The sequence below is a fragment of the Siniperca chuatsi genome, linkage group LG20 (genome assembly GCF_020085105.1).
Source record: "Siniperca chuatsi isolate FFG_IHB_CAS linkage group LG20, ASM2008510v1, whole genome shotgun sequence".
Lineage (NCBI taxonomy): Eukaryota > Metazoa > Chordata > Actinopteri > Centrarchiformes > Sinipercidae > Siniperca > Siniperca chuatsi.
In genome coordinates this window covers 6,123,578-6,150,425 of record NC_058061.1, presented here as the reverse complement: position 1 = coordinate 6,150,425, position 26,848 = coordinate 6,123,578, and the positions used below count along the sequence as shown (strand labels likewise).

Genomic DNA, 26,848 nt, shown 5'->3' with positions numbered 1-26,848 from the left:
TATGTACGCACAGCAGTGCTTTGAGCTAAATGTTAACCTCAGCATGCTAACTTGCTCACAGTGACAATGCTAATACATTTTTAGCAGGTATAATGTTTATCATGTTGGCAATCTTAGTTTCGCTTGTTAGCATGCTAACATTAGCTAATTAGCACTAAACACAAAATACAGCTGAGGCTGATGGGAATGTCATTATTATTATAATTATTGAACAAAATACAATTTTGACCTGATGATGGCGCTAGAAGTCAAAGTATCACAGAAGTTATTCAAATTCATTCTGAGGGAGACATGACTGTATGTACCAAAGTTCATGGGAATCCATCCAATATTTGTAGACATTTTATTAAAAACAAAAATGTTAACCTCACGGTGGCGCCAGAGGAAAAGTCAGGGGCTCACCAAAGTCAGTATGAGTCATCCTCTGGGAACCATGAATGTCTGCACAATGCAACAGTTGAGATATTTCAGTCTGGACCAAAGTGGTGGACCGTCCAACCGACAGGCTGACATTGCCATCCCTAGAGCCCCACCACTAGGGCCCCACCACTAGCATGGCTAAAAAAGGGTGGGTTAACATTATTCCAGACTTCAAAAGGTGGGTAAACTGAATTTAGGTGGGTTTGTTTATAGCTCTGTGAGTCAGTCAGAGCAGGAAAGTAAGAGTTACTGTCACGTTTATTTCTGGTTAAGTACTGCACTTTATCGTGCCATGGTAATTATATGTTATGGTCTACTGAACTTTCAGCCAGGCAAAGTCAATATAATTAACTCCTCTCCTATCCCTTTTGCTCTTCTTTCTTTAAACTTGCCTTCGTTTTGGCCTTTTTTTATTCACTAGTATTGAAAGGAAAATGGTAACAGTAGCAACTTGCACATTAGAGCTCTAGCAGTAGGGACAGCCTTCCCTGGGTTTGTACAGCAGAGGGATGGAGGTTAACAGAGCAAGAGAGGTACTGGCATCCCACCGGCTGCCTGGACAGAAGGGGCATTCTTCTATTCGGATCCCCTTGGTCGTCTCCTACAGACCACAGTTTGTCAGCCAATCTGCCCACCGTTTACTGAGGAAATGTTCACTTAGTGCAGGAAGTCTGAGGTTTCCCCCCATATGTTTGATTTCAGCAGTTACCCAAACAACATTGGGGTTATAAGTCAGGTCAGAACAACATAGGTGGGAACCAAGAAACCCAGAGGGGACTTACAATCTCAGTTCACCAGTAAGTGATATATAAATAATGAGCACAAAATTATCACCCATTATACCTGATGCTAATAATCATTCTTGATAGATTCATGATGTTATAGGTAATATTTGATTAAATCATATGATCATGTCTACAAATTTAGGCTTCTAGCTGATGACGGTTTCGTAATGATTTCCTATTTAATTAAAATCTCTTAAACTGCTCTTATCACCTATAGAATAATTTGGGTAAAACAGTTTGGTAGTATTTAACAATGACTTCACTGGCAGATTATAGTATTGTTCAGAGAGGGACCATTCAGGATCTTGAAAGCTAATTACGTTATCTTTTCTGTAACTTTTCCAGTGTTCATATAGATCTATATCAGTTTTAGCACATTGAAATTTAATGTTTTGAGCATTTAGGAAGACAAAGTGTGACTTTTTTATTTGGCTTATCAAGTTTATTGAACATGTGCAGCAAAAAATACAAATATGCATTTTGCGTTATGCAAAGACAAACCAAGATGTGCGAGAAAAAAGATATAAAGAAAAAGGAACTGATTAAGCATTTGTTGATATTTCTTAATTTAACATTCAGGCAAGATAACATGAGATGAAACTTTACATAATATTGTAAAATCAGATAGATATAGCCGATTTTAAGATTACTTTATACCTGAATACAATGTAAAAAAGAAAATGGAGCAATAGCATTTTACAAAGACCAGTAAATAAGACAATAAAATAAAGACAAATCTTATTCCTCATGATCTTTATGTGCTCACAATCACAATAAGCACTGCAAGCTTACTAGAATATTACAATTTTACAAGTTACATTTTAAACATATAATTTCCCATAAAATGATGCCGAGTTACAGTGGTCAAGTCAAGATATTGTGCGTTATGAGCATTTAAACACTTTTTGGTCACCTGTGGTTACCTTGTCAGGCAAACAGGCAAACTTTGGAAATACTGAAAAGAAGCAAAGTGACCCAGCACCAGCAACCCCACCAAAACCATCCCCAGCCCCTGGCATATATACACAACTATTGAAATACTGTAAATGAGATGCTCCGTCCTCTTAAATTTTGTGGAAATCCAGTTGTAGTCTCATTTTGTAGCCTCCCAGCTTGAATGAATTATTATGAATCGCACCCAAAATCATCTCTAAATTCCTGTTAGATTATTGGCTCCATGCTATGCTAACTCTTTAGCATATTGTATTTCCATGTTAAATCATAGTGCACGACTAGCACAACCAACAACCTCAAAAGCAAACAAAGTGAGAACTTGGTAAATGGTTGGTAACTAGCGAAACATGAGGAAAGATGATACAAAAATGTACTTTATTATGCTAGTTGCTAGTAAGATTAGTCAGTCTGGTATGTTGGCATAGATTACCAGACTGAATGACCCACCAGGAACATATGATTATTCTGGATTATTTTACAGTCTATGTTCTCACACTAAAGTTAATTTATAGACTTGACAGAGGATGGCATGACAGCTTCAGCTCAGAAAACAAAAAATGAATACATTTTCTGGCTATTTGTCATGTTTTCAACTTTGAAACTGGCCATAGTGTTCATCGCAGCTGTATTATTTCCTTTGAGTACAAACAGGACATAAAATCCGTTCCTTGTAACTGTCAGAATTGTGCACTATTGGCATTAGTATGTGTAGACTTTATAATATATAAAAATAGATGTGGAACTCTTTGCTGGTGTGTTCCTTTAAGCTTCCCACAACAATCAAGGGTCCTTAGGTTTGTGCAGTTTCACTATTGTCCTGCAGGGGAAGTAGAGAGCACTCTCACTGCAGTTTCTTTTTAGCCAGCTGGGCCAACTCTCTGGCTTTCCTCCTCTTCAGCTTCTTCTTGAGGAGGAGTAAGTCAATGTAGACGATGTGATCTAACACCGCAGAGGCGCAGAGTAGTCCACCATGCAGAGCGCCTGCTATCCCACAGCTGAACACGTCTTGGCCTGGAACAGAGAAACACACACTTACAACCTGCTGGATGAGACAAGACTAGTCTGGATTCAAATTATTGTCTCTGTTTCCCTCTAGATAGTGTTTTTCTTCACAGGTTTTAATTCCTTCTGCTTTGTGACTTTCTTACAATTACAATTTTTCAAGTGTTTTAACTGAACCAGTAAACTAATCCAGCAAAAACTGGCTAGTATAAAAAAACTACACTGCAAAGAAATAATCTTAGGGCTTGTTGAGACATTTCTATGCTCGTGAAAACTTCACTCAATCATAAAACACAAAGAGTTGACTGTGCTTGCAGAACCTTTTAACATAAAAGCCTTAGCCAAGTTTGTAACTTTCCATACCTGAGATGTAGAGGTTTTTGACGGGGGTGTTGCACCTGTTCCTTGCCACAACCTCGGCATGGAAACGCTCTAGGTTGTGCTCAGCGGCGTACATGGCTCCACGCTGGGAACCCAGGTAGTGCATGTTGGTCAGTGGGGTCGCCACATCCTGGAAAACCAACTGAAAAACAAGTCATACAAATATTACAATGCAGTCTATATTCAAAGACAAACAACAAACACATATGGAATAAAAGCATGGACAACCTACAGTAAACCCTAACATGCTTTTATAGCTATAAATTTATCATTTTTTATGTTTTAGAAATTCATGATCATTTTAATGTATATGCACAGACAACAGAAACATACTTAAACGTGTGCAACTGTGCGTGTATGACAGAGAATGACCAATCCTACCTTGTCTTTGATTTTAGGGAACAAAGTACAGGCCCAGTCAAAGAGGTTCTTTGCAAATCTCATTTTGTAGTTGTAGTATTCATCACCCCTTTTGCGCACTGTAGTGTCCTTCCATTCCTCAAACCATTCATACTTCACCATCGTCAGTATTGTCATGCAAGATTTTCCTGTGGACATGAACCACACAAGACACACCTAATCTATATGGACACTCAGATGTGGTATTTAGTATGATGCTCTAGTAGCAGTACATCTTTAAAACATAATGTCTCTTTAGATTTATTTTTGGCACATTCTTTCTTTTGAACATAATTTCCTGTTACTACTATTATTCGCAACAGTAGAAAAAGTAGTGGGTGTTTCTACCAGGGTGTCTTATTTTGGCTTCTGGGTCTTTGGAAGATGGCATTGTGATGAACATCATGGGAATATTATCTGGTGCTTCCTCTTTGCTCAATGCAAAGAAGTCAGCCATCCTAAAAAAAAAACACGTGAAAATATAAAATTCTGATCGTCTTCCCTCAGTCAGAGCAGTCTGGGCTGCTTTTATCTGCAGTGTAGTCACACATGAAATAATGCATGAGTATGATATTTAAATCCTAGAGCTGTGAAACCTGACCGATCCTGTACTCCATCTAGAGGATGAAAAGGGAACTTTAACTTGGTAATTGAATAAGCTACATACAGTAATATACAGCATGTTTCTTTATTTAAATGGTCAGTAAATCCTTTGCTGCACTGTGTTTTTTCTTTTGGAAGAAATAAAAGCTGACCCACAAGAAAAATGATAAATGTGTTCCTGGGAGCAGGCCTATACTGAGAAGATAGTTTTGCCTCTGTGAATTTACTGCATTCCTACTTTTTATACAATAGCGCCCCCTTGTGGAAACTAAATACTACCTCTGCGTTTAGTGTTCATTGTGATCAGTGCACTGCATACTTACGACTTGTCCATGTCATTGTTTTTGAAAAGCCAGAAGTTGGTGGACTCGAGACCCAACTCCTCTTCAGTGCCATCAAAGCCAGAGAAGACCAAGAATGATCCTCTGCCATGTGTCATCATGCTCAGTCTTTCCTGAATATCTACAATATCACGATAAAATTGTACATATTTTAGAATTCATCCATTTAAAGAAAAGGGATTTGGGGAAAACGGGATTAGGTCTGTTGCTCACCTGTCCTGACTTGAATCTCAGGGGGAAGAAGTCTCTGGAAGGTGGTGAAGATGCCACAATTTGAAACAACCACAGGCGCATGAACCTCCACTTCCTCCTGACCTTTCCTCACTTTCACACCTGTCACATGGCACAGAAAGGAGGTCTTCTGTCAGTTTCCTGTAAAGTATCTTGCTTTAACAGGTGAAAACAGCTGGAATCATTTCTTACCATAAGCTGCTCCCTTCCCATTAACCAGGATCCGGGTGACGGGAGCTCTGACCAGGCAGTTTCCTCCATATTTCTGAATGGTGCGGATGATGTGGAAGGCGATCTCACTGGCACCACCTTTAGGGTAGTAGGCTCCTCGTTTGTAGTGATGAATCAGGAGGGCATTGATCAGAACGCTGGAGTCCTTTGGAGGCACGCCTAAATATACACAAAATGAAGGCTTAATTATTTCTTTGTTGTTATTATTTTTCAAAATCATATTCTCATCTTGTTCAGGAACTGGAACCGGCAACCGTCCAGTCACAAGTCACTATATATTGTATAAGTCATCAGTCCTATGTCAAAGCTTATAATCACAAAGACTCAAAATTAATGTCAATGACAAAATCATTTAGAAGTACAGATAATAGCCAAGACTCATAAGTATAGATTCAACATTAATTCTGTGTTTCTTGCAATGTTTATAATTAAGCCACATTGGACTATTGTAAAGAATGTTTATATATCAAATTTATTAGGAAAGTGTCATGTTTTGCGTTGTTTTGGCTCCTTACTGCAGCACATTGGATTTGGACTGAAACAATGACTATGAGATTAGGGTGCTGACTTTAAGGTGTTTACACCTATATTGGGAACCCGTAGGACCTGTAGTTCTTTTTATACATAGTTCTCCAATTTTAGAACGATGCAGCAGGACAAGGAGTTTTTTATGGCCAGACAGTCAAATGTTCGTCACCGGCCAAGTCAGTCACATGACCTCAATCCAACAGACTGTGTTTCACTTTCTGAAGACCAGACTGAAGGCAAAAATCCCCTCAAAACAAACAAGATTTGAAGGTGGCTGCAGTTCATGCCTGGCAGAGCCTCACCAGGGAAGATACCAACCCTTGTGTCTGCTGATGCCTTTAAGTCAGTGACTTTAGTCACTGATGTATTCAATACGATTATTTATTTAATTTACTTGTCCAGTTATTTTTCAGTCCCCTAAAATGGAAGGCTGGTTGCAGACCTCAAAATTGCTGCACACATCGTTAGGCTATTAAAATTGGGGGACTTTGTATAAAAAGGGCTACCATTCCTGCACTGTTCATCTGATTTTAATACTCTCAAATTAAATGTTGGAGAAAGTTTAACAAACTTACAGTAGGTATTGTTTCATTGCACTTTGTAACTCTGTTTAGAAAGAAGCTATGTAAATAACGTTGTTAAATTGTTGTTGTTAAATCTGATGTTCTTGAGTACAGAGCATGAAAAACAATTTGTGCCCACCATAGAAAAGATAAGAAAAGATGACATGGAGATCCTTGTTGCTGGTCAGGGTGTTCACCAAGTCTGTTGCACGTGTGCCAGAGAGGTGGAAGACTGGGGAAAAGAGGTTTGCAATGCCTGACTTCAGCAGGAATAAAGACACCCACTGCGGGATCAGCTTTAGAGTTGCCAGGTAGTGGGTCTTCTTAGCTGAGATCTGTTGGAATACAGTTTGACGTGGTCAAAATTGATTATTTTGATGTTACGGTTTGTACACACTGAAATATGTGTCCACTAGCTAACAGTACCTTCATGATTTTGAAGAATGTCTCGATGGCCTCCGTGTCGTCAGGGAATTGCTTCATCAGATGGGCTTGCATCTCAGTTTTACCGGAGAAGATGGTGTACTCTCGTTTCTCATCGCCCAGGCCAATCTGGATGGTGTCAAAGTGTTGATTTAGCTCCTGGAACTCCAACTGGCCCTCAGAGATCTGGTCGAAGGCTATACGCAACAGACTGTTCTCATGGACCTGACCAATGTAGTGAAGCCCTGGAGACGAAAGACAGGCAAACAGGAACAAGGGGTATAGTTATTACGTGTAGATTTTGATTCCTTTCAAAAGTTACACCAGGGAGATAAACAGTTTTCACAGCATCAATTCTAAATACCCATTTGAATTGTTGTTCCTTTTGAGGTCACATTGTACAGAAATTCATATTTTATAGGATTTCATCCAACTCTTACATATATGAACAAAAATGTCTAAAGTATAATTGTGCTTGTGGTGAGTTCTGGAGCTACCAACCACCATAGCTGAGTGGCAGAGCCAAAGTGGAAGTGCCTTCATCTGTAGTTCCTTTATGGCTGGCTGTTGCTGGCTCCAAAAAATGACTTTAAGCTCCTGTCTTAACTGTTCAAAGGGAAGAAAGTATGTTTGGGGCATCTTTCTTTGATTAAAGTGTCTCCACGAGAGCTGAAACGATTAGTTGGATAATCGAGTAGTTGATCAACAGAAAATGAATTGCCAACTTTTTTGATAATCAATCATTTTTCAAGCAAAATGCCAAACATTCTCTAGTTCAAGCCTCTATATTGTGAGGATTCCCTGCTTTTCTTTATCATATGTAATAGTAAACTTAGTATGTTTGGATTTTAGACTGTTGGTTGGACAACTAAAGTGATCTAAAGACGTGATGGCAAATTGTGATTGTAAAAATTGTGATTTTATTAAAGGTCCAGTGTGTAACTTTTAGGAGGAGCTATTGGCAAAAATGGAATGTAATATTTATAAGTATGTTTTTATTAGTGTATAATCGCCTGAAGTATTCAAATGGTTGCAATTTCACTGCTAGATGCCACTAAATCCTGCATACTGGACCTTTAAATGATAGACAGATTATCATGCAGTCATGCAGTGCCCTGAAACATAAAATATCTATAATCCCTGGCATGTTCAGAGCCCCAGACTGTTGGAGAATGTTGTACACAAAAACAAGACCAAGATGGCGGCGCGTGTACATCGCAAGGCTCAGTGTCTCTCCAGTGTACCACTTATATATAAAGTATACCAATATTTTCATTATACTGCTCTATCCTGCATTTATGCACACACTTTATATCCTGCACTTGCTTATTGCACTTCTGGTTAGACCTAAACTGCATTTCGTTGCCTTGTACTTGTACATGTGTAATGAAAATAAAGTTGAATCTAATCTAATCTAAAAACTACTGGGAAAATGTCTTGGCCAGTTAGGATCCACTATTGTGACTGTTCTTCCAGTGTCAAAGTCTTTCAGTTTAACTAATTTGATTAAAGTTTTAACCAAAGATTAATTTGCAACACAACACATCATGAACATTATTCTCATTCAAAGATTTTTTTTTAAAAATGGAAGAAAAAAAACATCCCACTTCTTTACATGATAAGTGAACAAATGTGTCAAATACATAAATTACAAGTAGTCCTACCAACATCAAACTCAAAGCCTTTCTCTAAGTAGGTGTGGCAGCAGCCTCCTGCCTGGTCATGTTGTTCCAGCACCAGGACCCTCTTCCCAGCTTTGGCCAGTGTTGCTCCAGCTGTCAGCCCACCAATACCACTCCCGATGACAATGACGTCCAGGTTCTGGGGCACTTTGTCAAGGCTGAAACCTGGACAGAAACATACAGAGCTGATGTTAGCACAACAGACAGGTTTAATAAAGATGCATTGTAAATGTTATCACGAGCAAGTGCTGAAAGACATCAAGGTGTGTTACATAACAGTGTGAAGGTTGTACTGCACACCTCTCCTGTCATAAATACATGAATGCTGAACTGATTTCTCCTGTTGGCAATTAACAGTAGATAAGACTGATAACATAATCTCCCAGTCATGATCTAATTAAGATAAAGCACACAGATAAATAATAATTATTGTACCTCTGCTCATTTAGGTCCAATCTAAGCCTTTAAGTTATGACACAGCAAATAGGTAATTTAGATAACTGTATCGGCACACCTCAGCAGTTGTAAGAACTACGATATATTAGTTGTATATACAGTATCATTTTAAAAATATATTTTATAGCCTACTTTTATATACTTTGAACTGTTCACTTAATCTACTGCAAGGTCAACTTGATCTCAAGTTATTACAACCCACCCAACATTCATTTGAATTGGTGTCAAGGGACAGTTTTAGCATCATAGAAGACCTCATTGAGTGCTATTTCAAGTTTTTTAAATAAAAAATATTGCAAAATGTGAAAACTAGTATGAGTAAGTATAATATGGTGTAGTTACTATTCAGACCAACTAACACGTTTTTATACAGAACCGACATAAATTTGAAATTAGGATAGCCAAAAATATAACTAGTTATAAGGCTATGGCCAGCAACCGGTTAGCTTAACGTTAGCTTAGCATAAAGACTGGAGATGGGGAATACAGCTGGCCTGGCTCAGTTCGAAGGAAACAAAATCTGCATATCTCACAAATTAGCTAACATGTTATAACCTATCTCCTTTGTTTAATTTGTACAAAAACCAAAGAGTGAAAACCACATTTTGCTGTTTTACTGGGGGACAGTAGAATGGTTGCAGTTGCCAGGCAACCAGCGGAGACTCCAGGAAGTTAGGCCTAGTGTTAAATTGCAGGTGCCCTTAAGCAAGGCACTGAACCCCTAACTGCTCAGGGCGCAGTGCTACGTGGCAGCCCCATCACTCTGGCATCTCTCCACATTAATACATGTCTATAGATCTAGTGTGTGTGTTTGTGTGTGTAAAAAATAACGAAGTGAAAAACAAAACAAAAATAATTTCACCAAGGGGACAAATAAAGTACTTATCATTATTAATATTAATAAAATTCACAAAATAAAATACAATAAAAACATAACCAAAAAAGAGCATATTTATTTTTCAGTGGATCTTTTTCACAGCAGACATTTTGACTTGTCATCAGGTGAAAAACACAGGTGTAACTAGGACGTGATGGCTCTGTTCCATTTAGGTGTTCCACTTCCAGGACACATAACTTGAATGCATCAGTCATTACACCTGCAGACTTTTCCTGCTATGACAAATTGAAATGTTTGCAGTGAAAAAGGTCAATTATTACATGATTTTTGGAAATCTCGTCTGCTGACTGTGACGGCAGAGACTGTAAACACATCAGTGATTTCTGTACCTCTTTAGTATAGTTGTGATGTGAAGAAAGAAATCAGATTTTTCTTCCATAAAATTCTCAATTCTCACACTAAAGTACTTATTCTAAATTAACATTGTATTTTAATTATTACATAGAAAGTTCTTTCATTTTAACTTTAAGTTAAGTTAAATAAAGTTCTCGTTTTTTGTTTTTTATTTTTTCCTTGGTGCCTTGCTGGCTGGAGTGGTCCATTTTTGCTGTAAAAATATAGGAAACTCATACTGACATGTAAGTGGATAATATTTGTTATATATACAAAGGAATAAAAAAATGCAAGAGGTGTAATTTGATTTTTTTAGACTAGATTTCACATTTTTAAGTGTGCATCTCCCTGGGAGAGTTTTCAGTTTACTGTTGTTTCAAGTCATACCGTAACATATTAATATAATATTGTAATTATTGAATGTATTGTATCTTGTTAAATGATGTACCCACAGAGCTCATCAGGCTTAACTGGTAGAAAATATACTTCTTTATCAAAGCATTGCATCACATTGTTAATTAACTGTGATGTTGCATAAGTATTTTCAACTGCAATAATTTTACCTTGCTTGATGACTTTGTCTCGCTTCTTCTGATCAAACTCCCGAGGTCCAGGGGGTCTCACTGACTCAAGGGAGAAAGGGCTCGGTTTCCCAAACAGGTACCAGTATGTGCCACCGGCCCATATAACAAACCACACTAAGAAAATCAAGAGCCACATCATAAAGACAATCAAATCACTGGAATCAATCAAGTCTGTAGCAGTGTTCACAGGTGACTGGTTTATTCTGAACACTGCTCTCCTCATGAGACTCGTTTTAGTACGGCGGGTGCCAGAGGTCTGGAGAAGAGGGGCAGGAGTTTGCTATGTAACACTATTCTTGTTATGACAAGCAATAAAGATAAAGTGGTGAAAGACCCATTTTCCTTGCGATGACAGTGCACCGATCACAATGGTGGTGTGCCAGCTGGCACGCAGTTACATGTAGACAAAGGATAAATGCTGAGCACTCATTTGGTGCACAAAAATCAAAAGCAAATAATGAGCCCTACAAATTTTTATCACTAGTCTTTTTTTTTTTTTAAATCCCTCCATTGATTTTGCTGTATTTTACTTGACTTTTTAAAGAAATATTTCTAAAAGCACTAAGGATGCACTATTCCATAAAGAGAAATTGTATAAGGAATCTGCATAATATTTGAAAGTCAATGGTTTTAAAGTAAACAAAATGTTCCATTGCCTGTTAAGATGTCTAGAATAATAACACTTAAGGTTGTGATCTAAAGGTTACGACACATTCTGTTTTCCTCCTCCAAAGAGTTTATAGGACATAGATTAGATACAGTATATCCACAATTGTTCTTATTTGATAAGGCAATTAAGATATCCAGTTTTATGTCTTTACAACAGTGCAGCTGAGTGAAATCACTGAGTTACAGCATTTTAGGTCTGATAAGGACAGAGTTGGTGTCCTAGACTTTTTCAAAGACGCAAGAAATCAAGACATTTCACTGTGAAAATCACTGTGACGCTGGGAGTAACTGTCCTACCATAACCATAATGTTTTTCTCCTGAGGGAGGATGATAAACGTAAATGTAAAGTCATGTGATCTATGTGTTAACACGGTTTTCTTACTGCACTATCATGTCATGTAGTCGATGCATGGACTTTGTACTCATGTCATACACTAATTCAGTTGACTTTGAGCCATAGATTTAATCTGAAGCCAGTAATAACGTGAACCACAACAAAGCTACAAGCCCCAATGAATTTGAATTTTAAACAGCCAAAAGCTTAAAACTGAGCTTCAGAATCAGAATCAGAAATACTTTATTGATCCCCGAAGGGAAACTCTTTGTTACAGCAGCTCGCCTTTACGTCAGTGCACACAGGAGAAAGTACTAGCAAAAATATAATACAATACACTATAAAAACAGGTCAGAAAATAATTAAGTACCAGGTGGGTATAAGTATAAGATAAAATAAGTGTGAAGTACCAATAAGTCTTATGGAAGACATTTCAACTTCATATACTGTAACAGGAAAAGGACAGGTGTAACTAATAATAACATTAATGGTGGCTCTGTTCCATTTATGTGTACCCAGTATCGGGGTCCTCACACTCCTGAATTGAATGCAGCCATTAATAATGTTATTATTTACACCTGTGTTTGACAGGTCAAATGGCCACTCTTTTCCATTTAGATGCCCCAGTTCCTGTTCCTGGTATTGATATCAAGAACCACAACAACCACACCACAAAAAATTCATAGTACATCTATGATTCTTTTTTATTTGAAAATGTTTATATATTACTAAATATATAGATTATATTTAGTAATAAAATTCACTGGTTTTCTCCACACCAGCAATGTTATAAATTTAGGACATTTTGGATTACAGTTAAGGTATGTGAGGTATGTTACTGTCAGAATTTATGGTGTAGTTTAAAAGAGTACTCTGCCGATTTAGCATTGCACTCCTATAATGTTGTCGAACGCACAATGGGCTATTTAAACAACAAAACAATCAAAACCAATGCAGCACAACTAGAGATATTGTCTTTGTTATTCCACATATTCCTCTTTCTTGTCAAAACCTGGCGCCTACATTACCCACAATACAACTTGACCACCAACAGTTTGGTCGGACATGTACATTGGTATTGGCTAATGTAGCCACTCACTTCTTTCTAACTCCACACCCCCAGAACTTTTTGGGAATTTTCTTCTTTGTAGTCTTCAGACCCAACCAACAAATTTATACAGCTTTATACTACTTATTTATTTATTTTTACATATGCAGTAGTACTCCCCAAGACTTGTAAATGGACTTTAATGTGTAAAACCGATGGAGTTTCCCTCTAAGAAGTATGCTATTTTGCTTGTCTCTAGAATCTCAGAAGCATGAAAAGAGATACACTGACATGATATCTGTTACTCACCAGCCACAGTGCTGCCCCTTAACTGAACTGAGTTTAAAGTTTAGAGGTTGTTTTGGCCTCTGTGTTAAGCCACGCTCAAACTTTGACTTTGAAGTTAACTATTGATAAATTACCAAGAGCCTCTAAATGAAGAGTGACCATAAGTAGGTCACTATATGCTTGAAAGCAGGTTAAGTTGTGCAAAGGTGCTGATATGTGCTGCCTAAGGTTTAATGCAGCATGAATTGCCATTTGTGTTTGTTTATACATTTTTACAATCTTAAAAGTGAAACCTGCACTTACAAAATCTAAATACTGATAGTTGTGTTACAAATGATGTGTATTTGTTTTGACACTAATTGGATGGAGAGCTCGACATGGAAGCCAGGATGAAGCCGCTGGAATAAGCTTAAAGACTTTGATACAGGAAGCAGCTCTGTGTCAACAGGCCTGTGTGACCGACTGTGCCGCAGCAAAGAAATCCTATTAAGAATTAGACTAAGCAGTAGCTGCACAACTCCTGTGACTTTGCCCTGCTTTGTGACACAGGCGAATGTCATGTTGACTTGTGCTGATTTACAGTCAGAGATGTGGGACACCAAACAATATGCAGTCAACCCTATTGAATATTAACTAATATGATATAATGAGATGAAAGTGCAATAGGAGGGCAATAAAAGTGAGATATTCTAATGTATATCAATAATGAGAGTAGCCAGGTCAGGTCAAAGCTTTGTACAGCTATTTGCATTTAATTACAAATTGACAAAGAAACATTTTCATATCAACAGGTACATACAGTAATCCAGTGATGGAAAAGGGTCTCTCTCCTGGTAGCAATACCATTACAGATCTCAGTTTTCTTACTACTGTACATTTTATCCACAAGAATTCTACAGGAACATTACAGCAATGTGACCGGCTCTCATAAAAAACGTTGTGACTTTTCCCTAGATGTGTATATGCTATGTTATTATACAGCCTCCCTTTTCTCCCTTGTAGGGGTTCTTGTCATCTGGAACGCCCTTAATCAGCGGATCATTTGGCGCCAGTTCTTCAACCAAAGCGACCGTTTCTGCACAGTTTGCACCCACCTGTTGTTCAGAGGACAGATGAAAACATATGTAAGCTTAACAAAATAACTTGTCTTTTCACAGACATAAAGATGGAAACGGACAATTTAAACTTGCATGCTACGGATTCATTAAGCATTTATCTCCCCTAATTGTTTTCCACATTGTTATAATACAAGACGCTTTTGGTAGATAAAATAAAGATAATATTGGACAGATTGTTCACAATTGATGGCAAGAAAAGATGACATTCTGTTTTTTTTTTTTCAAGAAGAGGTAATTTACTTACTGGTGTCCTAGGTGTGCTGACTTCCTTCTTCAACTGTTCCAGCTCCATTTTCAAGATTTCCTTATCTGACATATCCCGAGCCATCCTGGCTGTAAGAGGACATAAAGATCAAAATGTTAAAATGTCACAACAAATGCCTAAAAGTGTACTCTCGTGATTTTCTTGTCAAAGTGCTATAACCTCATTTTTTTTTTTTTAGATAATTCTCATATTGCTACTTTTCTTCTAATCTTTCTGTTTCAAAAACACTCCATTGACAAAATAAATGTAAATCCAGCATAGACAAATGTCTCAGTCATCAGTCTTTACCTGTTGAATGGTGGGATCCCCAACAATCAGAAAATTGTGTTGGCTCCTAAGAGCTCATGGACTGTTTGCCTTCCTCTTGTGCAGTTGCTTCTTCACACTGACTGATCCGTGCTGTCCCACTGCTCTTCATCCCTGCTGATCCCTGCTTCGGGCTTTTGGGAGAGGTCGGCACAGGATTGGACCTGATGTCACCAATCCCCTGTGATGAGATTAAACAACCAGAAGCCATGACCCCTCAACACGAAGGAGGAAGAGAAGAGAACACAGATCTGCAGACGACATGGTGGAGAAAGTGAGACACTGAAATCGAAACGATAGACGTGTGAACATCACATCACCTGTTACTAACTGTAAACTGTGGTACACATACCAAAATGCATACCGTATACGCTGTGGTGGGCTTAACATGCTTCTCAATGACTTTTCACTGTTATTTTAAATATTATACCAGTAGCTAATCCATACATTTAACAAATTTTTACACTGGTAACCAGCAGCATTTTGATTTTGGCTTTAGTATGTCAACCAAGTGAAAAAAGAATATTAGCTATAAAGGTGTACATGTGTGGTAAGAGAGGAAGGAAGTCTTCACCCCTGATTTGATTATATACTTTAATCTTGCAGTTGATCCAATCAGTTGCTCTAAGTCTTGCAACGTCATTCTAATAAACAAATTGTGGACATGTAAAAGGCTACAGCCACTTAATATGTCATATAATTTGTGAATAAATTGATACGTTTTTGCTCAATGTCTCTTTATAGACTCTGCCTTGTTCCTGTTAACAACCAGGGCTTGGAAATATATATTGAGCTCAAGCTTTGTCATTTCTTGTGGGCAGTTTGTTGGTAAGCGCTGTCGCCTCACAAATAGAAGTTCCTGAGTTTAAATCCACTGGCCTTTTTTTGGGCCTTTTTTGTGTGGAGTTTGTGTTTTCTCCCTGTGTCTGCGCGTGGATTTCCTCCCACAGTCGAAACACATTCAGGATAGGTGAACTGGAGATGTAAATGAGAGTGTGAATGGTTGTCTGTCTATATATGTATATATGTATATGTTAGTCCTGTGATAGACTGGCGATCTGTCCAAGGTGTACCCCACCTCTCACCCAATGTAACCAGGGATAGGCTCCAGCATCCAGCCCCCTGCGACCCTGCACAGGATAAGCAGTTAATGGATGGATGGTGGGTTGTTGGGCTGACAGCATCAAAATGGCTTGTTAATAGAAACAGAAAAACCTGAGGGTGTTCAGTGTGAAGTACATAACTTTATCCATTCAAACTAACGTTTCTTTAGATAAAGTTAAAGGTTTTATGCAAATGTATTGCTCTGTGAAACTCCTATAGTCCCACTACTCCTTCAGCTGACATTTTATCGGAGACATGACAAACTAAACCTTCATCAGGACTCACACTAAGCCATTTTCAGGATCTGGGTTAGTCTCATCTACTCAAGATTAACCTGAGACACGTCACTGTGGGTCAGCAGCAGTGTGGAGACGCTCCGGCTCATTATGAAGGCCTCATGTGTCACTGAGCACCTGATGAGTGTGGGGGCTTCTTTTAATGTTTCTTAAGAGATTTTAAGGAGTTAACATTAGTGCTGAAATAATGAATCAGTTGATCAACAGACAAATAATCAACGATAATTTTGGTAACTGATTAATTGTTTAAGTCATTTATCAGCAAAAATACCAAACATACTCCAGGTTCCAGCCTCTAAAATGTTGTTATTAAATGTTTATCCCATCTATATATTATATCTATAGATTATATTATTGTAAATTGAATATCTGGACAAAACAAGCAATGTGAAGATGTCTCCTTGGACTCTGGGAACTAGCTTCCATTTAGGACACTGTAGTATTGTTTCAGGGAAAACGTAAAAAAAAATAGTGCATATATTCTATTAGCATTAATATTTCCCATTTGCATGTCTTGTATTATGTGCTTCTGTGTTGCAGGTTTTACTTAGTACTTGATAATGTAGCAGTATGGTATCCTGTATGATGTTTTTACTAACATTTGTCCTCACTTCTTTTTTTATTATTAATCTGCATGCTTAAAAATTATTATAATAACTTTTGTAATATTAATCTTGTATTCTTTGTAAAATCTGTCCAAGGACTTCAGCTGAAAAATAGTCTTTTGACTAACTCTGGCAGATTTACATATATATTAATGTTCACTGTACCTGTTGAATAAACCAATAAAATAAATAATAAATATACAAATTATAAAATTACATGAATTCTTTATAAACTAATAATTATCATTATTTATTAATAGTTATAACTATTAGTGGGATATTTTAGACTCAGTATTCTCAATTGACTGTTTTAGGGCAAAAACATAAATGAAAACAACAAGATTTGAATTTTTCCACCAGAATTATATTCCTGGCATTGTGTGGAAGGCTTTGAAAAAGCATTGGCAATGATCAATGGCAATAAAAGTTGCTGTTAATAAATGTAATATGTCAGTTGAATTAACAGTTACATTAATACAGAAATTGTGGAAAAAGAAAATGTAACAGACTTTTTTGGTGGCCATTCAAAAATGTCTTTGGGTGGGTGCAGGGGGTTACACTGGGGTACTTTGGACTCTTGACATCAGTGTTTCTAAAGACCTGGCCACTCTGGTTATGAGCATTTTTCTTTATTTTCTTACAGACTAGATTAATTGAAGAATCACGAAAAAAATAAACAACAGATTAGTCAATAATGAAAATAATCCTTACTAGCAGCAAAAGCACTGAACTCAGCATGGATGTTTGAGTAGTTCTTGCCAAGCATTACACACAATTTCTGCGGTCAAATCTTTCTGAGCTTTCGGAGCAGAATAGGGCCGTTAAACCTGTACTTAATTACCTGCTAGAAAATAATAAGGTTAAGTAGCAGCCACAGGCACATTTTCCTCCGATGACCTTTAGACTTCTGTGATGATCTACTTTCTCCTGTAGGTGGCGGTGTCGAACCTTTTTAGCTTTTCTCCTACTCCAATGAACGAGACTGTCCCGCCCACTTGGATCTGTCAGCCAATAGGAGGACGTCTTTGCGCTAGAACATAAACTTTTTTCATAATAAGAGCATCGGCGTTTAAATTAAAGATACTTTCTCTACAGTAGAAAGATATGTACTTTTATTTCGACACACGTGTGTATTTTGGCCGGAAGTCCTTTGAGTACCTGCAGTGGCGTAGGCGGATAGATGAGCACTGCAACAATGGCAGCTCCCAGTAGGAAACAGACATTAAGATTTCTCAGCCAGCTAGGAGCGTTTATTTTAACCCGGTTCGGATTTTGGAACTGCTTCAGCATGTTGATGCTGTTTGCTGAACGAGCGGACTCAAAAAGGTAAAAAGAGTAGGTGAATAGTGCACTGTGAAAAAGCTAACTTTAGCTAACGAGCTAACGGCAATCTAACTCAGCGTCAGACTTGAACAAATACATCATTCGTTATCAAGATAATTATTGAAGCAGTATATAGTTGAGCAGCTGTAACGTTAAGTACTATGGACAACATGTGTGCTAGCCTACTTTATCATATTTTTGAAGGTGTAATGTTAAGCCTGCCAGCTAGCTAACAGGAGTTGTATTTCAGCAGTTAGACAAAACCTCAGTCAGAAAGTTGCAGCCATATGGAGTTGTTTAAATTAAAATGACAAGTGGTATTTTGCCTAGTCTGTAATTTTAAGTCAGACAAGGGATAGGCTGTAATTTTTTCTGATAATCATGGTTTTAATCTCTTATGTAAACTGGGCGTGTATTATCTGTGGTTGGTCAAATTTAGACAACCACACCCCTCTGAATTATCCTGCAATTATAGCAACTTCAAGGAAAAATGTGTCCAGCCTTTTCCTTTTAAAGCAAGAATATTGTAATTGGCGTTGTGCTGAAAGGGTTACCTTACAATAAACCTGTTTTAATTTATTTTGATTATTAATTCATGGGTAATTTGTAATTGATTTCATGTGCTGGTTACAGCGTCATTAATGTGAATAGTTGCTTGCAGTTCTCCATTCTACACCACTGGTTAATGTGGTGAGAAAAAATCAAATGTCAGTGTGACAGCACACACAGCTATCTGGTCCAGGTGCTGAGTAGTTTAAATAGTTTTAGTGCAAAACAAGTACAAGTTTATTGTCAGTGCTGCAGAAGTATTCCAGTGCATTGTGTTCTGGCTACCTCTCTACAATACACAATAATATATACATTCACACATATTAAATTTTTAAAATTTTATTTATATATAGCGCCAATTCATAACAGAAGTGATCTCGTTGCACTTTTCCTGTAGAAGTCTAGACCGTACTCTATAATATTACATGCGATAAAGTATGAGACTAACAATATACAACAGATAATTAAAAATAAAGCAACAATCCACTGAGTTTGATTTAAAGCTCTTTTGATTCATTGTCATCTCCAGGAAGCCAGACATCCATGTACCATACCTGTATGTGGACATGGGGGCTGCAGTGCTCTGTGCCAGCTTCATGTCATTTGGGGTGAAGAGGAGGTGGTTTGCAATGGCCGCTGCCATACAACTGGCCGTCAGCACGTACGCATCGTATGTTGGAGAACAGGTGTACTATGGGGACTGGCTTAAGGTGAGTCACCTCTGGTTTACAGTAACAAAGCTGCTGTTCTGTTACACGTGATGATAACACGATCATCACGTACAACATAATGTTTCCACAAATAAAATATGACATGAATACAAAATGGGGCAGCACATTTTAACAGTAAAAATGGTAGTAATATTTACTTCCTATTATGTTTCCTTCTTTATATGAGCTAAAATTAAAATGAGACAAGACTTATAGAAATTTCCTTGATAATTATGATTCTTTCTTTAGAGGTTAATCTTTAAGGCTCTTTGCATTGACATTGCAACTGCCTTGAACTCTTCAAAACAGCCATCTTTTTTACTGTGCTTTTAAACAAGCACTTGTGGTTTTGTTTTTGTTTGCAATGAAGCAATATTTACCTGCTGAATTCCTCTGTTCAGACAGAGGTCGGATATGAATCAGATTTAGAAGCACATATGAAAGTGGCCCAGATTCGTGTTGAAATATTAAAAACAGATCTTTGTCACACATGAGGGGGAAAAATGGATCTGGGCCACCACTAGAAGTCTGAAAGTAGAATTTGATTTATCAGGGATTGACATTGTAGTAGAAACTTGCTTAGGTTATTACAGCCTGAACGTTTTTGCCCTGCAGGTACGAATGTATTCCAGAGCACTGGCGATTATTGGAGGCTTCCTGATTCTGGCCAGTGGGGCTGGGGAGGTGTACAGACAGAAACCTCGCAGCAGGTCCCTGCAGTCTACTGGACAAGTTTTCCTGGGGGTCTACCTCATCTGCATGGTAAGACCCGTGTCAATTTTATTCATTATTTGTATGTGGACGGGCTCAGTAAGAAATGATGACACTTCACAGCCAAAATGAGACCAATACGGTTGTCTGAACAAGAACAGAGCAGTCACAGGATACATTTATTAACTGACTGAAACTCTTATCCAAATTGTCAAATGCTGCTTTTTTCTGCTTTTATATCATTGCAGATAGAATATCTTTAGGTTTTGCTCAGACAAAACAAGACATTTAAAGACGTCCACTTGGGCTCAGAGAAACTGAAGCTCATTTGTTATTATTGTCTGACATTTTACAGATGATAGATTGTTTTATTAATCAAGAAAGTAATAGGTAGATTAATTAATAATGAAAATAATTAGTTGCATCCTTTGTCTTAACAAGCTAAATTAAAGGCTTTTTAGTTTGGATTCTTACCTATAATACTTTCTTTACAACAGAGTTGTGTACAAACCAAAGCCTGTTTTTAGTGTCATTTTAAATAACGCAGTACCACTTTCCCCCCCCTAGGTGTACTCGCTCCAGCACAGCAAAGAGGACCAGCAGGCCTATCTGAACCACATCGTGGGAGGAGAGATCACTCTGATGCTGCTGGAGGTGCTGTTTGGGGTGCTGGCTCTGGCCTTCCTCTCTGGCTGCTACATCCGCCTGGCCGCGCAGATCCTGGCCACCATCCTTCCTCTGGTGATCCTGCTCATTGACGGCAACCTGGGCTACTGGCACCACACTCGCAAGGTGGAGTTCTGGAACCAGATGAAGCTGATAGGACATAACGTGGGCATCTTCGGCGCTGTGCTGATCCTGGCTACTGACGGTTGAACCCTTGGGCTCTCACAGACAACTTTTACAGACCGAGGTGTCTGCGCAGGATGAGATTGTTGGCCTTTACGTCAAAGCCCGACTTTGTACTCCAAACTGCAGTCGCTCAGTGACCTCTCAGGATCCAAGCTTAGACTGTTGGATGTAAGCAGCGTCGATTGTCTTTGCCCTCCAGTTGGTATCTTTGCTTTTGCAAAAAAAAAAAGAAAAAACACGAGCTTCCTTTTTCGATTGAATAATTTATTCAGATTCATGTTTACATTTTTGTCTCTTGTTATGCTCTAAAAGATGAGATGAGTATTGATACTGTATGAGTAATGATACTAATGTTTTACACTATAGTTTAAATATTTTATAAATAAAGGGAAACTTAAAATTTAAACTTATATGGTGTTGTCTATGAACCGGGCGGGCTACAGTTATAGCCATTTGGTAATAAACACTTGTGTTCTTTTTATTTATTCATGTGAATTTCATTAAATTTAATAAGCACAGCTTTTTAATCTTTTGTGTAAGTACTGTTCACATTTTATATGAAATAACGCCATTAAGTCACATGATGGTGCACAAAAATGCTGAAGATTATTATCCATGTTTGAGTATTTTGATCTGTAATTATATTGCAGTGTTGTTTAATTTTGATATCTATGACCACCTCAACTGAAAGGCTGAATATAACTGATGCCTCATAAATTGAATTTGTAAATCAGTTGCCAGTTTAGTTTTAACTAAAACTAATGCCGTCTAATACAACAGCCCTGCAATAAATCCTACCTTCATGACGGTTTTAATGTTCCGTTTTTGCTCAAACTGTTTTAGAGAGGTGTTGAGTCAACATAATGGTCATTTTGGAGGCTGTAGTTTGTGGTGCTGTTGAACTATGTTGTGTTACGCTGACTGTACATTCTGTTATTTAGTCTACCCTCATTGATATAAATGTGGTAGACAAATATTAAAAACGCCTGTCAGTATAAAACAATACAATTCAACAACACTACAAACTGCAGCTTCCGACATGACCATACAGTATAATCAACACCTCTCTTTAACAGTTTGAACAAAAACGGAACATTATAACCTTCATGGACTGTTGTATTACTGTAGATGATATTCGTTTTTAAGAAACTGGCAACTGAGTGTAGATTTGCAACTAAAGGAGACACTTCACCGTTGAGCTTTAATTTTTCTCTTGAGCCAAAATATTACTAAGTTGGTAATATAGTACATTTGCAAATTCCCCAGGCTTATTGCATGAACATTGGCAAGTCAGAATTATCTTATTTATGCAGTTGTTACACTTTTGCTATTACAGTTTCAATGTAGATTTTAATCTATCTGAACTACCTTAAGCCTGTCAGATTGGTTTTTATTTCTGTCTGCGAGCTCTTTTGTTACATCAGTTTGGTTTTTGACCATTGTTGTAATAAAAAAAGTGGCTACAAGTTCAGCAAAATGTCCACTGCTAGTATCAGAATGAATGACCAGTAATGAGGCGACCATGATGGTGTGAACATTCACATCGCTTGTATTATTTCACAGCCAAAAATAAAAATATGTAACAGGTTAGCATTGAGTGTGGTTCAGCTCTTACAGTCTAATAAGGTCAGCACCTACAAGAAAGATCAGATTTTGGAATACAACCAGTTCTCCAAATGCTCAAGGACAAATTTAGAAGAGACGGAGACGTATCTAGACATGTTTTAGAGATGTCAGCTGGTGGTGGGAATTTCAAAAATGTTTGAAAACGTATTCCCAGTAACCTGTACTACCCACCACACCCACATTTATAGAAATCAGTTTCTGAGCTGCTAAGCGGGCACTCCTGCAGCATACATACTGTAGACAGAAAAGTCAGGGTCCTATTTTTAATTTAGACATGATGTGGTGTAGTGAAGGCCTTTCCAAATATTCAAAATTAATATTGGGCGACTGTTGCTTTACAAATTTATGAAGATTTAAGATAAAGGTGAAAAACTATGAATCATTTATCCCCTTAACGTTCTCTCCTAAGGTTCTAAAGGGTTATTCTGTACTTCTTATCTTTTCCCTCATCTCTGCAACAGTGGCTGCCATACCAGTCGTAGTAGGAAATTAAGGTAATTCAAAGAAAGCTTTAAAGGTACAGTCAGACCATGTGGTCTAAGGGCTGATTGAAACATGATATTGTGTGGTTGACTACAACCTATTATGCAACGGCATCCAATACCAGTCCACACCTCAGTCCCAGAATACCTGGTCATGACTGAAACACATCATTTTTCTTGCCTCTCTGACTCTGTATCACTTACAGTTTGTTTGTTCTTGCGGTTGTACTCTGCTTTGACCAGGGCACCGATCACAGCGAGCATCACAGTGATGGTGATGACGAGCACTGATGCTGTCTCAGCAATACACAGCTGGCTGTCGAGTGATGCCAGGGAGCTCCCGGCTTGCTGAGCAGGAGCATGACAGACGATGTCCTTGTAGTCCAACACGCGCAGATGTCGAACATGCTGGATCTTGCTGAAGACGCGCTGCAGCTCACAGTCACAGATCCAGGGGTTGGAGGACATCTGAAGGTGGGTGGTGGTGGTCTGGAGCTTCAGGAAGGTCTTAAACCTGATGTGCTTCAGCTGGTTTCCCTGGAGACTCAGCAGAGTCAGACTCCGCAAAGGAGCCAGAGCTTCTGTCTCGATCACTGAGATGTTGTTGTGGCTGAGCAGCAGCACCTCCAGGCTTTGCTGCCTGCACAACAGACCATCTTGAAGCACATACAGCCCGTTTCCTTCCAGGTTGAGGAGGCTCAGTCGAGACAGGCTGCCGAAAGCCCTGACATCCATCGCCCGGATGCGGTTGTAACTGAGGTCCAGTCTCCTCAGGTTTTCAAAATCAACCAGTGAAGTAGAGTCCAGGTACTGCAGCAGGTTGTGGTCCAGCCGGAGCTCCTGGAGGGAGGACAGACTGTGAGAGAAGCCCAGAGGGAGCAAACGTAGCTGGTTAAAACTCAAGTCCAGCCTCTCCAGAAACTGCAGCGATGACAGAGACTGAAATGAATTAGGAAAGAAATTAGGCATCACTCTGACCTGCAGATTTGAAATGTGTCAAAAACAGTGCTGGAATGTAACTAAGAACATTATTCAAGTACAATTTTGAGGAACTTGCACTTGACTTGATTATTACTATTATATACTACTTCTACATTTCAGGAATCGGTTTACTGCCAAGTAGTTTTTTACAGCCAAGGAATCTGCCTTGGTATTTTGGTGCATAACGGTCACAAACACGTACTGCAAAAGTCAAGAATCATAAATATAAAATCGAAATTTACAATAAAATATATGTAAAATATATCAATTTTCTGTGTACTTTGTACTCCACTGCATTTATATCAAAGTAGAGCTGAAACAATGAATCGATTAGTCAGTCAACAAAAAAATAAACTGCAATTTTGATAATCGATTCATCAAGCAAAAACATTTGCTCATTTTAGCTTCTCACTTGGGATGATTTGCTGCTTTTGGAGCAATTTGAAGATGTCACTTTGGGATCTGAGAACATGTGCAGGCATTTTTTGAATCATTAGTTGCAGCCCTAATTCACAGCTTTAGTTAATAGTTACTTTGTACATTAAGATTTCACATACAATGATCAACTTAAATATAAAGTATGGTGCCTTTTTTAGATTAAACTACTGGTACATAAAGTATTATTATAAGTATAAATTAGTTTCACCTCCACAAGCTGCAACATTTAAATACTGCTTTCACATTAATGCACCAGTAATAATGATTAAATGATAAGATATATAGTAATGTAACACTTACACAGGCCATTTCTTTTGCATAATGAGTACTTTTACTTTTGATATTTAAAGTACATTCAGCTCAAAATAATAGTTCAGAATGCAGGATTTTTACTTGTAATGGAGTATTTTGCACTGTGGTTTTATTACTTTTACTTAAGTAATGGATCTGAACACCACTGCTCTAAATCAAAGTATTAAATGCAGAATTTACACAATACAATTAAATGCACAGTTCCTATTTGTGGTACCTGTGGCTGCAGACTTTGGATGCTATTCTTGGACATCAGGAGGATCTTGAGTGACCACAGCCCCATGAAGGATCCAGTGCGTACCTCAGTCAGCTTGTTCCCACTCAAGTCCAGCAGCCAGGTGCCGTGGGGGACACTGGGAGGGACCCGGACCAGACCACGATTCCGGCAGTCCACCAAGTCAGAGGATTCGTAGCACAGGCAGTGGCTGGGACACAGCTTGAAGCCCAACACTGTGTTCAGAAGAAGAGGCAGCAGAGGCGTCACACAGAGCATCGTGCAGCCACCGGCAGGCATCTTTTGTTTAGATCAGGGTCTCATCACTCCTGCTGAAAGGCACGGTTACCCTCTTGTATGCATTTCCCTCAGAGCAATACATGTAGAAACGAAAAGAACCATTTCATTTCAGTAAATTCTCTATGAGCAGACATTGAATATTCCTGATTAGAGAGGGTTTATGGGCTTAAACAGATAATCTCAAAACATAACCATATCTGTGGAACAAACCTGGTCTGCTTTGGACCCTTACCAAAAATAAGGATTCACATCTGCTACTGTATTTTGACATGAGGCTTTTTTTTAAATGAAAGCAGTTACTTTATCTTAGTATTTCCGCATCACATTACGTAAGATTATATATGGATTTTTCATAACTAAATATTTGAGTTGGTGAGGGAATCATCTTGTTACCAATTATGGTAAAGATGACATTGGTTTTAATTCAAGTCTGTCCCAATATAGAGACTATGACCTCAAAATTAAATGAGTATCTTCAATTCAAAATGATATCAATAATATAGGCTTCACCACTCACAAGGTAAAAACAGCACAAGATGTCTTATCTAAAGTATTATCTCAGCACTGTGGATCATTGGGTAAAAATAATCACTGCGCATATTTGATATATATATATATATATATATATATATATATATATACACAGAGAGAGAGAGAGCGCTACTAATGGAACATTTTCTAAGCAAAATTCTGTGGTAACAGCTTTTCAAATGTCAATATTGGTTTTCTTTGTCTTCTACAAAAATAAACAAAATATTTTGTGGGTTTGTACCATTTGTCAGACAAAAGAAGACATTCGATTTAGTCAATTTGAGCTTTGGGGAAATGCAACAGGCATTTTTCACTATTTTCTAACATTTTACAGACCAAACCGATTAATCCAGAAAATAATCTGAAGATGAATTGATAATGAAAATAATGAAATAATACCTGAAATTGAGCAGTATTTCTACCCAAAAGCATAGAAATCACTGCCCTTCTGAAGTATTTTTCAAACGAGTCCAGCTGCATTAGCAGTATTCACTTAACTTTGTAAACTACATATTTTAATAAAGATTTCATACCACTGATTTACTGTTAAGTGCTCTTTGTTGCCCAGAGGACAGCAGTAAAGGTCATCAAGCAGCTTTAGAGAAACCAGAGGCTTAAAACATTTAAATAATTAATTTGAAACAGTGACAGCTTCAAGTCCCTGTAATTACATGGATGCATCACAATCCGGCTACCAAACAATCCCTGAAAATAAACTTGAGTATTGTCCATAAAAACCTGATCTGCTCAAAAACGTGGACAGTGTGGCAGCCTGGTCCGTCACCCTGAGGACAGTTAAGGACAACTATGATGGTCACGTTGAGTTTTCAAGCAAACCACAAATATGCAAGCTTAGTATTTTACCCTTATATGTCCTACAGTTGACACATTTCCAGTGATTCCCATTATTAAAACCAAGAAAGTGATTGCATAATCTGTTAAATAAATCATTATTCATGAGCCCTTCAAAA

The 26,848-nt window shown here is 38.0% G+C and overlaps 4 protein-coding genes and 1 long non-coding RNA gene across 11 annotated transcripts in view; 2 read left to right on the top strand and 3 right to left on the bottom strand.

Moving 5' to 3' along the window:
* Window positions 1-17,023, top strand: part of LOC122867825 — a 39,289-nt gene extending 22,266 nt beyond the window's left edge. For 2 of the 6 annotated variants that reach the window (XR_006375998.1, XR_006376002.1), the window contains one exon: window positions 8,558-8,572. This is a non-coding gene — a long non-coding RNA (uncharacterized LOC122867825). Of the gene's footprint in view, window positions 1-4,896; window positions 5,027-5,336; window positions 5,467-8,557; window positions 8,688-14,909 lie in introns of those variants that run through there. The other 4 variants (XR_006375995.1, XR_006376000.1, XR_006376001.1 and 1 more) reach the window with 4 other exon arrangements.
* Window positions 504-11,571, bottom strand: si:ch1073-13h15.3 (inactive all-trans-retinol 13,14-reductase). The gene is made up of 11 exons (XM_044179099.1): window positions 10,794-11,571; window positions 8,526-8,708; window positions 6,865-7,106; window positions 6,578-6,773; window positions 5,309-5,506; window positions 5,099-5,218; window positions 4,868-5,006; window positions 4,290-4,399; window positions 3,924-4,090; window positions 3,525-3,684; window positions 504-3,170 (listed from the first exon to the last, which is right to left on the bottom strand). The coding sequence occupies exons 1-11, from the start codon at window positions 11,035-11,037 to the stop codon at window positions 3,001-3,003; spliced, it is 1,929 nt and encodes a 642-aa protein (XP_044035034.1). The 5' UTR covers window positions 11,038-11,571; the 3' UTR covers window positions 504-3,000.
* On the bottom strand, window positions 13,875-14,975 carry gngt2b (guanine nucleotide binding protein (G protein), gamma transducing activity polypeptide 2b). The gene is made up of 3 exons (XM_044179100.1): window positions 14,826-14,975; window positions 14,517-14,605; window positions 13,875-14,248 (listed from the first exon to the last, which is right to left on the bottom strand). The coding sequence occupies exons 2-3, from the start codon at window positions 14,598-14,600 to the stop codon at window positions 14,120-14,122; spliced, it is 213 nt and encodes a 70-aa protein (XP_044035035.1). The 5' UTR covers window positions 14,601-14,605; window positions 14,826-14,975; the 3' UTR covers window positions 13,875-14,119.
* Window positions 17,024-17,977: 954 nt separating the features above from the next.
* tmem101 (transmembrane protein 101) lies at window positions 17,978-21,399 on the top strand. Its single transcript, XM_044177523.1, has 4 exons — window positions 17,978-18,174; window positions 19,250-19,430; window positions 20,046-20,192; window positions 20,709-21,399. Exons 1-4 carry the CDS (start codon window positions 18,029-18,031, stop codon window positions 21,015-21,017), a joined length of 783 nt encoding a protein of 260 aa, XP_044033458.1. The 5' UTR covers window positions 17,978-18,028; the 3' UTR covers window positions 21,018-21,399.
* Window positions 21,237-26,729, bottom strand: LOC122867146 (leucine-rich repeat-containing protein 17). 2 transcript variants are annotated; one of them, XM_044177520.1, is made up of 2 exons: window positions 25,050-26,729; window positions 21,237-24,040 (listed from the first exon to the last, which is right to left on the bottom strand). In XM_044177520.1, the coding sequence occupies exons 1-2, from the start codon at window positions 25,344-25,346 to the stop codon at window positions 23,270-23,272; spliced, it is 1,068 nt and encodes a 355-aa protein (XP_044033455.1). In that variant the 5' UTR covers window positions 25,347-26,729; the 3' UTR covers window positions 21,237-23,269. The 2 variants fall into 2 exon arrangements, with proteins under 2 accessions (XP_044033455.1, XP_044033456.1); XM_044177521.1 differs by having other exon boundaries at window positions 21,237-23,941.
* Between the last annotated feature and the right edge of the window lie 119 nt (window positions 26,730-26,848).

Bases quoted from the DNA above. Each gene is read 5' to 3' on its own strand.
- si:ch1073-13h15.3 (XM_044179099.1), bottom strand. From the start codon at position 11,037: ATGAGGAGAGCAGTGTTCAGAATAAACCAGTCACCTGTGAACACTGCT. The intron at 5,507-6,577 runs GTGGGCACAAAT...GTGTATATTTAG, and splicing joins CTTTTCTTATCTTTTCTATG to GCGTGCCTCCAAAGGACTCC. The intron at 5,007-5,098 runs GTGAGCAACAGA...GTGATATTGTAG, and splicing joins TGAGATTCAAGTCAGGACAG to ATATTCAGGAAAGACTGAGC.
- gngt2b (XM_044179100.1), bottom strand. From the start codon at position 14,600: ATGGCTCGGGATATGTCAGATAAGGAAATCTTGAAAATGGAGCTGGAA. The intron at 14,249-14,516 runs GTAAGTAAATTA...TCTGAACAACAG, and splicing joins TCAGCACACCTAGGACACCA to GTGGGTGCAAACTGTGCAGA.
- tmem101 (XM_044177523.1), top strand. From the start codon at position 18,029: ATGAGCACTGCAACAATGGCAGCTCCCAGTAGGAAACAGACATTAAGA. The intron at 18,175-19,249 runs GTAAAAAGAGTA...TGTCATCTCCAG, and splicing joins GAACGAGCGGACTCAAAAAG to GAAGCCAGACATCCATGTAC. The intron at 20,193-20,708 runs GTAAGACCCGTG...TCCCCCCCCTAG, and splicing joins GGGTCTACCTCATCTGCATG to GTGTACTCGCTCCAGCACAG.
- LOC122867146 (XM_044177520.1), bottom strand. From the start codon at position 25,346: ATGCCTGCCGGTGGCTGCACGATGCTCTGTGTGACGCCTCTGCTGCCT. The intron at 24,041-25,049 runs GTACCACAAATA...AATTCATTTCAG, and splicing joins TCCAAAGTCTGCAGCCACAG to TCTCTGTCATCGCTGCAGTT.